The sequence below is a fragment of the Phocoena phocoena genome, chromosome 6 (assembly GCF_963924675.1).
Source record: "Phocoena phocoena chromosome 6, mPhoPho1.1, whole genome shotgun sequence".
Lineage (NCBI taxonomy): Eukaryota > Metazoa > Chordata > Mammalia > Artiodactyla > Phocoenidae > Phocoena > Phocoena phocoena.
In genome coordinates this window covers 94,800,972-94,814,658 of record NC_089224.1, presented here as the reverse complement: position 1 = coordinate 94,814,658, position 13,687 = coordinate 94,800,972, and the positions used below count along the sequence as shown (strand labels likewise).

The window sequence follows — 13,687 nt, the reverse complement described above, 5'->3', positions numbered from 1 at the left end:
TGCTCCGCGGCATGTGGGATCTTCCTGGGCCAGAGCTTGAACCCGTGTCCCTTGCGTTGGCAGGCGGATTCTTAACCACTGCGCCACAATGGAAGCCCTGTTTACTAAATTTTGATTATGTGCTTGTTGTCATGATAAAAGCACCATAGAGGTTCAAGCTGATATCATCTTTCACCAGGAAGAGTTCTCTTTTTTTCTCTTTAAAGTAGATAGGATCATCTCAGCCAAGCTGAGTTAGTGCTGGGTTGCAGTTTTGATACGATTTATTTTACCTCTTGGTTGCTTCTTTTCCTAGGATGTGGCCCTCCTGGGCACTCAATTGAAAATGTGGCAGCTCTTTGTGTCCTCAGTCCTGAAAAATTGTGGGAGATTTACTTCTGACATTCAGAGGTTTTCAGCCTAGCTCTCCAGAGCCCCACCCCATACAGCTTAAAAATTCAGATTCTTTGAGAAGAATCTGGTCATGTCAGGGCTTCCCTGGCTGTCCAGTAGTTAAGACTCTGTGCTTCCACTGAAGGGGTCGTGGGTTTGATCCCTGGTCGGGGAATTAAGATCTCGCATGCCACATGCCGTGGCAAAAAAAGAAGAAGAAGAAGAAGAATTTGGTCATGTGTTTGAGGTCCCTTCCATCCTGAACGTTACTTTAGCCAGTTGTAAATGCCAAAATCTATACTGGTTCCTTTGCCCTTCTTGAGTGGCCTTCTGTGAGGCATCAGTCTTGGATTCTCAGCCAGAATTGGTAAGAATTTAGGTCCTCTAGGTGAAAAGTGGCTGTGTATCCTCAGTGTCAGTTTATTACTCCTCTAGAGCTTTCTTTTGCTTGTTTTGTTTTCAAGCTCCTCCCAAGTCTCCAGTAAACTTTTCTTTCCAAGTAGAGGACATATCTTTTAATATCAAATCTTGTATCTGTTTTATCTGTCCTATTACCTAAAGAGGGTAGCACAAGGGAAATTATATTGCAGTGTGAAATATGACAGACAGTGATATCAGCGTTTTCTGGGTAAGTTGATTAGCTGTTTGACATCTGAGGTATCTCACTGTGGCACTTATCTTGGTGAATTCCTTATCATCTATGGTCTGATCCTCATATTTGTAGTTTCAGAAACTTGAAGTTAGTGTAGAGATAGATTTAACCATGTAAGTTTACAAGTGACAGATGAGTTAAACGGAAAGTGGATTTATATTACACTGAGATCCAGAACTACCAAGGAATTCATATTTTTATGTTGTCTGGCAAGAAAAAAAAAGGAAACAAAATTCTAATCCTAATTTTGCTTGGCAAGTGTGCAGTTATACCAAAGGGAGTTAATGGTGTGATGCAAATATGTAAAGCTCTTAGATAAAGGTATCATATTAGTTCTAGCCCCACAATAAACTCTACCTGCTTACTGAGATAAACAGATCTAGCTAGTATTTGGTGCTAGTCTCTTTTCTTCCAGGTTTTGTGTGAATAGGAGGAGCCTACCATTTTTTGTATCTCTGACACCTCTTTTTTCTATGTTCTGTTACCATCACTTTACTTTTTTTGTTGTTTGTTTGTTTTTGTTTGTTTTTGCGGTACGCGGGCCTCTCACTGCTGTGGCCTCTCCTGTTGCGGAGCACAGGCTCCGGACGCGCAGGCTCAGCGTCCATGGCTTACGGGCCCAGCCACTCCGCGGCATGTGGGATCTTCCCGGACCGGGGCACGAACCCATGTTCCCTGCATTGGCAGGCGGACTCTCAACCACTGTGCCACCAGGGAAGCCCCATCACTTTACTTTTGATTGATCTTTTATAGTTGATAGATACAAAGATAATTTCTTATTTTCAGTGTTTTTGTAGGGAAACTTCAGAATTGCTTCTGTATACTCTCAACAGATACATAGTAGGCACCAAATAAGTACTTTTGGCCACTCTTGAATTTAGAACTTTAGAACCCTGAACTCTCTTTGAACAACTTCCTAGCCCTCTACTTTGTCATTTTGAGTTATTAGCTTTACTCTTTCTTTCATAAGTATAGTTGCATGAATGATCCCTTAGAAGGTATTTGTTTGCTGTTCTGGGAACCAGTGGCATTGAAGGGTGTGCCAGTGGACTTTACCTTATGGTAATGAAAAGAATCAAACCACTGTCAGATACTATAAGTGATAACAACTGCAGGAGCCTTGTCTCATGGGTTAAGTATAGCTTTGTAATTACTAGAGACTGCCATGACTTTTTCCTCAAACGTCAAAATGTGTGGGATTATGGGATTTACAAGTGTTTATCTGAGCTGGGCTTTGAGTTTAGGGACCAGAGATCTTAAAATTTTATTTGTGCACGGAGACAAGATATTTCTTTTATTATTAAACAGATGATTGCTCTTTTCTTCAAAACATTGTACGTAGATAACGTTATTATGTTGCCTTAGCAGCATCACCATTCCTATATTTCATAGTTCCTGAAGATAATTTAGGACACAATTTTGAGAGCCATCGTAAACACCCAAGCCCATATCCTTCACCAAGATTCCGAGCATCAGCTTTTCAAATCAGATATTATCTTCTAAGTAGGAAGAACCATATTAATAGATAACAGAGGAAAAAATGGAGAAATGTCACAAGATACTTAGCCAAGAAAGAATCAGATAACTAACAAGCAAGTCGCAAGAAATCCTTGTAAATAATAGTTCATCTGTCCATTGTGGTGGTGGTACCAATGATGTTGGTACTAGGTGGTAGATTTGGAAATGCTGGTTAGTGTCCACTGTGCAGAGCCCCCTCTTATCTGTGTATAAAACAGAGTTCACCCAGTGGGAGCAACATTCAACTACATTTCTACATATCTTTATCCATCTTCTCACATATCTTTGTGATCTCAGAGGGAGGGATAACCCTCTTTCATTTATTTATTTATTTATTGTGGTACGCGGGCCTCTCACTGTTGTGGCCTCTCCCGTTGCGGAGCACAGGTTCCGGACGCGCAGGCTCAGCGGCCATGGCTCACGGGCCCAGCTGCTCCACGGCATGTGGGATCTTCCTGGACCAGGGCACGAACCCGTTTCCCCTGCATTGGCAGGTGGACTCTCAACCACTGTGCCATCAGGGAAGCCCCCCTCTTTCATTTATTAATGAATCTCTCTATTTGTACCCCAGACTCCATTATTTTCTACTTGTTTTAGGACCTTGATTTATTGATTATTTCATAATTCAGTGTCTCCCTCTTCAAATTTTAGATATCAAAAGTTTTTCTGGGTTTCCCTGGTGGTGCAGTGGTTGAGAATCCGCCTGCCAATGCAGGGGACACTGGTTCGATCCCTGGTCCAGGAAGATCCCACATGCCGTGGAGCAACTAGGCCCATGCACCACAACTACTGAGCCTGTGCTCTAGGGCCTGTGAGCCACAACTTCTGATCCTGCATGCCACAACTACTGAAGCCCGCGCCTAGAGCCTGTGCTTCACAAGAGAAGCCACCGCAAGGAGAAGCCCACGCACCACAAAGAAGAGTAGCCCCCGCTCACCGCAACTAGAGAAAGCCTGCATGCAGCAACAAAGACCCAACACAGCCAAAAATAAATAAATAAAATAAATAAATTTATTTTTAAAAAAGTTTTCCTTACTTTTGAAAGAACATCTTCTGTAACGATGCTCTTTTATTTACCTTTTAATTTTATTCTCTGCTTTCATTATCAAACTTTTCATACTCATACCTAACAGCCTCAATTCTATTCAACTTTAATCTTTGAAGTTAGACTCTTATCATCTATTTTTCTACTAAAATTATTTTGAAGAGACCCCTGAATCCTGAATTCTTTCTTGATAGAGATCTGTTCTTAGTCCTTTCCATATTCAAACTTTCAGCTGCATTTGATATTTTGTTTGCTTGTGTGACATCGCTAGATTATTTTCTGTTTTAATCTCTTTCCAAGTGCTTTTTCATTAGTTTCACTTCCTCCCTAACACAAATGCATGTCTTTTAAGGTTTATATTTTACTTGTTTATTTTTTATCCCAAAGAACCATGCATTCTGATATCCTCAAAAATAGTCCTTCCATGTCATTAATTCCCTGATATATTTTTTCAGCTCACATATCTCATTTGAGTTCCCCATAGTTTCCATGCTTTGAGTATATTGCTACTTGAATGTCCCACTTCACTTTAAATCACTTTAAACTCAATATGGTAAAAAGTGAAATCACCAAATTTCTCTAAGTAGCCTCTTTTTCCTTCTTCAGTATTTCTATAATTTTTACCAGTATTATTGGTACTATTAGTTCCTCTAAGTACCACTTAGGGGATGTACCACTATTACTTCCAGCTTTCTTGGCTAGAAACCGAGTATCTTTATGAATCTCATTTTGTAAAAATTCCTCATGATCAATGTTAGTATATTTCTGTTTCTTTCTTCCTTTTTATGTTTTAGATTTACTCCTATACTAAATTCTTTTGTATTATCCTAATCCAGGCCCATGTCATTTATATTATACTTTCTTGCTGAATTTGATAGCCTTATTCTATTATCCATTTTATTTTTTTGTTTTAATTTATTTTTGGCCACGTTGGGTCTTCGTTGTTGTGTGTGGTCTTTCTCTACTTGCGGTGAGTGGGGGCTACTCTTTGTTGCAGTGCATGGGCTTCTCATTGCAGTGGCTTCTCTTGTTGCGGAGCATGGACTTTAGGCGCATGGGCTTCAGTAGTTGTGGCACACAGGCTCAGAAGTTGTGACACATGGGCTTAGTTGGTCTGCGGCACGTGGGATCTTCCCGGACCAGAGATTGAACCCATGTCCCCTGCATTAGCAGATGGATTCTTAACCACTGTGCCACCAGGGAAGTCCCCTATTATCCATTTTAGATGAAATTAACAAGCACTTCATCTAAAACATCACGCATTTATCGTGTTACTACTATGACAGAAAACTTCAATTTTTCTCTCTCCTACTACATGACATTTCTCTGTTGGTCAGAATTTGTTATTATATGATTCCATTTCATTTTTCCTTTCTTATTTTTTCCTCTGCTTTCCAAAGACATATATTTGAACTAGTATCATTGACTCTTTGTCATGTCATGTACTTTTTATATCTTTATTTTTAATTATACTATGAATTTTGTTTCAGTGCTATCATTCCTTTTACCACACTTATCTATATTAATCCTTTCCTTCTTTAAACTTCCATATTAATCAGAACCGATACTGTATAATCTTTTGTTTTATCAGCAGTGGTTTATTTTTATTATATATTTTTCTGTAACTGATGAGTGAGCTTTGTTTTCCCCTTTATATTCCAGAGGGAAGAAATATTGTCTTCTGCTTAATCCTGAATATTATATCCAAAGTCAGAGCATTAATTCCAAAGCAGAAAGCTTCTGAAAAACAAATAGTGTCATGGCATGATGTTAGAACATTTTTCAAATGATGGTTCTACACATTAGAAGAATTGGAATTCAATAACCAATTTGAGAAACACAAATAAAATTAAATTATAAGGGAAAAATAATTCAAGAGGAAGATCATGAATATAACAGTTTGAGGGAAATATTAAATCTCAGCTCAAATCTTTTAAACAACTGAGAGTTTCTAGAAGATAAAGACCTCATAATTATGACACAAGTGGAGCTTAAAACATAATTCTGCTTCAATAGATTTTTTTAAAATGCAGCTTATAAATGAAAAATAATTTTAAATATAAGAAAGGATGCATTTGTACCTCAAACCTTATTCTGGAAACAATTTAAATGTAAACCCATAATTCAGTACTAATGGAATCTGAGAAAATTTGTATGAGAGAGAAACGTAAATGTAAACTATGTGATAAATCCTTCAGCCGAAACACTAGTCTTATTCAACATCAAAGAATACATACTGGAGAGAAACCTTATGAATGTAGTGAATGTGGAAGAGCTTTTAGTCAGAGCACTAACCTTATTCAACATCAAAGAGTCCATACTGGGGAGAAACCTTATGAGTGTAATGAATGTGAAAAAGCCTTTAGTCATAGGTCATCCCTTAGAAATCATGAGAGAATACATACTGGAGAAAAACCCTATCCTTGTAATGAATGTGGGAAGGCTTTCAGCCATATTTCAGCCCTTACTCAGCATCACAGAATTCACACTGGAAAGAAACCATATGCATGTGTTGAATGTGGGAAAACCTTCAGCCGAAGCACACATCTTATAGAACATCAAGGCATTCATTCTGGGGAGAAATCCTACCAGTGTAAGGAATGTAGGAAAGTTTTTTGCCACAGCTCATCACTAATCCGACATCAGAGAACTCACACAGGAGAAAAACCCTACAAATGTAATGAATGTGGAAAAGCCTTCAGCCATACCCCCGCCTTCATTCAACATCAGAGAATTCATACTGGAGAGAAACCCTATGAGTGTAATGAATGTGGAAAGCCCTTTAATCGGAGTACACATCTTACTGAACACCAGAGAACTCACACTGGAGAGAAACCTTATGTTTGTAAGGAATGTGGAAAAACTTTCAGCCCAAGTGCACACCTTACTGAACATCTAAAAATACATTCTGGTGTGAAACCCTATCAATGTAATGAATGTCAAAAACTATTTTACTATAGAACATCACTAATTCGACATCAGAGAACTCATACAGAAGAGAAACCCTACCAGTGTAATGAATGTGGGAAAACCTTCGGCTTAAGCTCAGCCCCTACTAAACATAAGCGAACACATACAGTGGAGAAACCTTATCAGAGTAATGAATGTGGGAAAGCCTGCAGCCATAGGTCATCCCTTAACCCTGAGCACTCACAGTAGTAAAAAACTCTTAAGATTGTTATGCAAGAAAAACTTGAGGTAAAATACTCATTTACTCAATATTATAGTGTTTGTACTGAGAAGAAACAACTGTTCTTGTAATTCATCTGAAAAATGTGTTATCATTGATATCAAAATTTATAATGGAAACAGTCATCTCTAAAACTGAAATTTGTCTTTTAAAGACATTTAGAAAATTAATTTTAGAGATAATTTATTACCAATGTATATATTTGCTTATAATTAAAGCCTTTTCAGATACACAGAAGTTTTAGATAGATGATAAAAATTGTTTATATATAATCTTTTTAGTAGTTCTTATCTTATTTTTAAATATTAAAGTAACACCTTTATAGAGGGTTTGAATTTTAAATTTTGACAAGTTTAATTAAGCCATAGATAAGAATGCTTTCCCCACAGAGATAATATGCATTATTTTCCAGTATTCATGGAATTAAAAAAAATTTTTTTTAATTTATATTTTTGGCTGCGTTGGGTCTTTGTTGCTACTCGCAGGCTTTCTCTAGCTGCAGCGAGCAGGGGCTACTCTTCATTGTGGTGCATGGGCTTCTCATTGTGGTGGTTTCTCTTGTTGCGGAGCACTGGCTGTAGGTGTGTGGGCTTCAGTAGTTGTGGAATGCCAGCTCAGTAATTGTGGCTTGCGGGCTTAGTTGTTCCACAGCATGTGGTATCTTCCCAGACCAGGGCTCGAACCCGTGTCCCCTGCATTGGCAGGCAGATTCTTAACCACTGTACCACCAGGAAAGTCCTGGAATATATTTTTTTAATGAACCATATATATGGCTACAAAGAAAATTTCAGCAAGTTCTCCCTGAGGGAAATATTCAAACCTTCCCTGTTTGTTTATATATTTTTTACCACAGTGAGATAAAAGAAAAGAACAACAACTGAAAATAGCACCACAAAATTATTTAGAAATTAAAAATAGTTTTCTAAGTAAGTTTTGTGTTAAAGAATAAATCCAAACAGAAAAAATGCAATTATTAGAAAATAATAAAACTGGAACATAAATTTTCAATTTGAAAAGATAGACAACCAAATAATAATATAAGCCCAAAGAATAAAAAAGGAATGCATTAATAAAGATAAAAGAATACATTAATAAACTAAGTACAAAAAGTACATTTGATAAGTCAATATATAAATTCTAGCAAGTAGGATAATGGGAAAGAAAGGAGAAAACACAATATCTAGGAGTAAGGAAAGGAATATAAATACAGATAAAAGGGAAGTTTAATTTTCTAATTCAATCATTAACAAGTCAAATCTAGCAGTTTAGTAAAATTAATACTGATATTTGTCATAGCACTTCCAGACTAGTTCAAAAGGAGAAACGTACATTAATAAAGAAAGACTGTATTATACTAGATTCAGTAAAAGGATTTGGCAATATTCTACAGTCATTGGCATTGTTTTAAAGTTAGGAATAGAAGGAAACTTCCTTAAATTGATAAGAGATATTTACCAGAAACCTACCAAACACTGCATATAACTAGAATGTTCTTATCAGAAGCAGGAACAAGACAAGTGATGCTTAATGTCAGCACTCTTAGCAATGTTCTACAGGTCTCAGGTAATTCAATAAGAGACAAAATTCTGAGCCAGTAATATTTAAAAGGAAGAGAAAAAATCCTGACATCATGAGATGATATATTTGGTAGCTAGAAAATCCAGCTAGTAGGGCACATATATATTATCAACAATGCCCAAATAAAAAGCTTTCTTAAATAAAAGAAATTAAAAATGTAATAGAAAAAAGTGACAGTCACAGTATTGACCAAAAAAAAAAAATCTAAAAATGCCAGGAATAAAAAAAAATTCCAAGAGATGATTATAGGATAAATTTGTTTCTAAAGGACATAGAATATTATAATAAATGAAGAGGCACGATTAGAAAAATTGTATAAAGATGTCAGTTTGTTTTAAATTTATCTTTGATTTGCAAGCTTAAATCAAAATCTCAGTAGAGTTTTTAAAAATTACAGCTTTATTGAGATATAGTTCTCATACCACATAATCCAATTTTTCAAAGTACAATTCAGATATTAACATATTCACAGAGTTGTGTGACTGTCACCACTATCTAATTTCAGAATATTTTTATTACCCCAAGAAGAAACCCATACCTATTAGCAGTGACTCTCCATTGCTCTTCTCCCTCCAGCTCCTGGAACTACTCATCTACTTTCTTTTTCTGAGGATTTGTCTCTTCTGGCTTTTTTATTTCAATAAAATCACAGAATATGTGGTCTTTTGTGGCTGGCTTTCACTTAGCATTATGTTTTCAAGGTTTGTCCATGTTGTGGCACACATCACTACTTCATTTCTCTTTATGGCTAAATAACATTTCATTGTATGTGTATACCATATTTTGTAATCTGTTCATCAATTGATGGCCATTTGGGTTGTTTCCACTGTTTTGTTATTGTGAATAATGCTGCTATGGACTTCCACATATAAATTTTTGTAATGTCATGTTTTCAGTTCTCTTGCACATATATACCAGGAAGTGAAATTGTTGAGTCTTATGTTAACTCTGTGTTTAAACTTTTGAGGAAATGCCAGACTATTTTCTAAAGCAGCTGTACCAGTTTTCAGTCCCATCAGCAACATATGAGTGTTCTTATTTTCCCCTGTCATTGTCAATACTTGTTTTTTTCTGTGAGATAGATATATATACATAACTATATATATATATATATATATACATATACATAAATATATATGTATATTTTCTTCGAGGAAATGTCTATTTGGATTCTTCAGGCATTTTAAATTAGGTTATTTATCTTTTTATTGTTGAATTTTAAGAGTTCTTTAAATATTCTGGATACTGGACCCTTATATATCTAATTTGCAAATATTTTCTCCCATTCTGTTGATTGTCTTTTCACTTCTTGATGATGTTCTTTGAAGCACAAAAAGTTTCAATTTTGATGTAGTCCAGTTTACCTATTTTTCTTTTATTGTGTTTCCTCTTGTTATAACCCAAGGTTGTGAAGATTTACATATTTTCTTCTAAGAGTTTTACAGTTTTAGCTCTTTTAGGTCTATGATCCATCCATTTTGAGGTAACTTTTTAATATACGGTGTGAAGTATGGGTCCAACATCATTCTTCTGCATGTGAATATTCAGTATTAGCACCTTTGTTGAAAAGACTGTTCTTTTAATTGTCTTGGCATCCTTGTCACTCAGTGGGATTTAAAATTGAAATTTAGGGCTTCCCTGGTGACGCAGTGGTTGAGAGTCCGCCTGCCGATGCAGGGGACATGGGTTTGTGCCCTGGTCTGGGAGGATCCCACATGCCGCAGAGCGGCTGGGCCCGTGAGCCATGGCCGCTGGGCCTGCGAGTCCGGAGCCTGTGCTCCACAACGGGAGAGGCCACAACAGTGAGAGGCCCACGTACCACAAAAAAGAAATAATAATAATATCTCAAAACAGAGAAAGAATGGACTATTCAATAAGTGATATTGGGATAACTGGCTATTTATTTGGAAAAATACCTCATAACATACACAAAATTAAATTCCAGAAGGGAATAATTGAATGCCGTCTTGTGGTAGTTTTCCAGAAGACAGGAACTGGGCACACAAATCTGAGGTTTTCTTCAGATCCTTCCATAACTGAGGCAGGAGATAGATGGGCCCCAGGCTGAGCAGCTTGGAGTTCACCCCCACCGTGGACAGATACTCCAAAATAGCAGAAGGGAGGAGAAGCTAAGCCCTGCCCAGATAAGAGACCAAATATTTCTCATTCTCAAGGTCAAGTAGACCTTCCTGACTACACATGAGCAGAAAGACTTCTTGAAGGTCAAAAAGGGGGGTGAGCACCATAGCATAGTAGATGATGTCAACCTACCCATAGGCCTCTTTGCTAGAATCCATCTTGCCTAAGAGATGCGTGTGCACACGTGGGAGGACCCTGAGATATACCAAATATGGACTCAGACCAGGCAAAGCAAGATGATTGGCCAAAGGAAACCAGGAAGAAATGCCCCATAAAAGTGATTCAAGCTATCACAAGGGTGCAACTCTTTCTCTAAGCCCACTCATTTTTCTGTCCACCCGTACTCCTTTTCCTCCTAATAACCCTTTACTCCTTTCATTGCTTTTCATCTTTGTGGGAATTCTATCCTGCAGAGCTGAAGAGCCAGGGCCTTGTCACTGGCCACTGGCCTAGTGGCTAGGATTCAGTGCTCTCAGTGCCACTGCCCAACCTCAATCTCTAGCCGGGAACTGAAACCCTGCTTCAAGCGGCTGCAGTCCGAGGCCATCCAAGATCATAACCATTATTGGATAAACACAAATTTTAGAGTTTTGGAAAAGTTTTATTATAACTACTGATAGAATTATAATGGCATGGCTCTTCAAATCACTGCAAAAATTGGAAAAACGATAGAAAAGGAATAAACCTAAAATAAAGGAAAAAGTAATATTGGGTATAACCATTTTATCAGTGAAGATCCCTTTTAAAAGTTGCAGCTTTTAGATTAGAGTTACAGGAAGGAAAACTAACATTTGTTGGTTGCTAAATTAAATAGTGTAGAAATTAAGGTGCTAAGGTTATCTAACTCATCCATGGTTACCCAGCTTTTAAGGGCAGGACCAGGATTACAAAACAAATAAAAATTATGCAAAAACTTTCACAATAAAAAGGTAGACAAAAATAAATTTGTAGGGCTCTGGTGACAAACCTTGTATGAATTTTGCGATGACAGCATACACAAGGGCCTATGCCATAGGGTAGAGCCCATTATTGGGCAGAATACGGACATAGGAAGCCAAAGATATGCATTTTCATTTTCTAGGACTGATGTAACAAATTACCAGAAACTGCATACAATTACCAGAAAACAACAGAAATTTATTGTCTCTCAGTTCTGCAGGCCAGAAGTCTTAAATCAAGATGTCGGCAGGGCCACATTCCTTTTGGAGCCTCTACAGGAGAATCCTTCCTCACCTTTCCAACTTCTGGTGGCTGTCAGCATTCCTTTTGGCTGCATCATTCCAATCTCTGCCTCTATCTCCATGTGACTATCTTCTGCTTCTTCTCTTCTGTGTTTATCTTCTCCTCTTCTGTCTCTTATCAGGGCATTTGGATTTAGGGCCCACCTGGGTAGTCCAGGGTGATTTCACCCCAAGACCCTAACTTGTATCTGCAAAGACCTTTTTTCCAAATAAAGTAATATTCATAGGTTTCAGGGGTTTGAACATAGACATATATTTTGGGGGACCACAATTCAACCCACAACAGTACATGAAACTGGAGGACAAATATGAATCATAATTGAAGCAGAAAGCAAACAGATGAAGCCATTCTGAGTTTTAGGATAAGAGGTGGGGCAGATATTGAGGTAAAAAATCCTGACTATGTTTGTCTATAAATTAGCACATGCATGTAAAATTAGACCAGGGCAATGATTTTCAAACAGGAATTCCTGGAGGTACATGGAAATACATGTAGGTATGGTTTGGAGATAATAAATTTCCATATTCTCTTTCCTAAAGTTTATTATCTGAAAGCAAACCTGTATTCACAACAACTCTTCTCTAGGTTTACATAAGAAAAGTATACTCCTCACTCATCCCACACTTCACTAATGCATACCAGACAAAATGGTTATCATTTTCTGGTGATAAATGAAGACACCATAAAGCCTTATGGCTTCCTTCTGTCAAGGGTGAACTATGGGATTAGAAATGATGTACTTTGGCCGATGTTAGGATTTCTAACATGAGATTATAGTGGAAGTAGGAGGAGGAGTAATTAAAGTTTTAAGAACTTCCCTTTTTTTTTTTATTACCCCAACTGTTTCCAGAGAATGTATCGCTCTTGAGGGAGGGTCCCTTGAGAAGACAAAAAGAACATAAAAATATTAATGCTAAAAACAGCCTTCTTTTTTCTGTTTGTTTGGGGTTTTGTTTTGTTTTTTTGGCCACGCTGCACAGCTTGTGGGATCTTAGCTCCCTGGCCAGGGATCAAACCTGTGTCCCCGGCCCACTGCAGTGGAAGCTCGGTGTCCTAACCACTGGACTGCCACGGGATTCCCCAAACAGCCTTCTTTATGTAATTAAACAAACAATTATTTTCACCTATTTTCAACCTTCATCCCTAAGTGTTTTTAGCTGGAAAGGAAAGCATCTTTGAACAACAGTAGTAAAGGTAGTGGTAAAGGTCTGCGGCACTATATTTGGTCATCCACTTGACAGGAAGTGACAGGTGGTCTGAGATAAGGGCCTACAAGGATTCCCGACTAGTGGCAAGTGGCTTGGTTGGTTGGCAGGAGGCCTGAAAGGATTAAGATTGGGATATTGTGGACAAGGAAGTCTGGGCAAGAGGCATGTGCATGAGGTTGTGCACCAGCTGTAGACTTTTGTGTCTCAGAAACAACCCCCTACAGAAGAGGCACTCAACAACTGGATGTACTAGCAAATGTCAGCCAGGCTCTGTGTTTTTCCACCACAGTGCTTGTGCAGTGGGCTCATGAATTGAGAAACCATGACTGCAGAGATGGAAGTGTTACATGAAAGACTCAACAGTATGGTCTCCTTCTCACCAAAGCTGATCTCGCTAATGTTGCTGTTGAATACCTGAAAGTTTAGCAGCAGAGACTGACTCTAAGCCTCTGTGGTAACAGCTCTAAAGAGATCAGCCAGACACTCGGTGGCAAGTTGATTACAATGGGCACATTCCATCCTGGAAGAGATGGTGATTTGTTCTTAATGGAATTGACAGCTAACCTGGGTGTGGGTTTGCCTTTGCTGTGTGCAGTGACTCTGGCTGCATAATTGAGAGCTTACTGAATGCCTAAGTTATGGATGTGGGATCCTCCAAATCATTGCCTAAGACCAATGTACCCATTTTTTAAATTTATTTTTAAAAATTTATACAATTTTATTTTATTTTAAGTTTTTTTTAA

The 13,687-nt window shown here is 37.8% G+C and overlaps 1 protein-coding gene across 1 annotated transcript in view; it reads left to right on the top strand.

Annotated features, from left to right (window-relative positions):
* LOC136125119 (zinc finger protein 420-like) overlaps positions 1-6,746 on the top strand; it is a 40,926-nt gene extending 34,180 nt beyond the window's left edge. The window contains 1 exon segment of the mRNA XM_065879933.1: positions 5,749-6,746. Within this exon segment, the coding sequence (XP_065736005.1) occupies positions 5,749-6,746 (998 nt within the window).
* Positions 6,747-13,687: the final 6,941 nt, after the last annotated feature.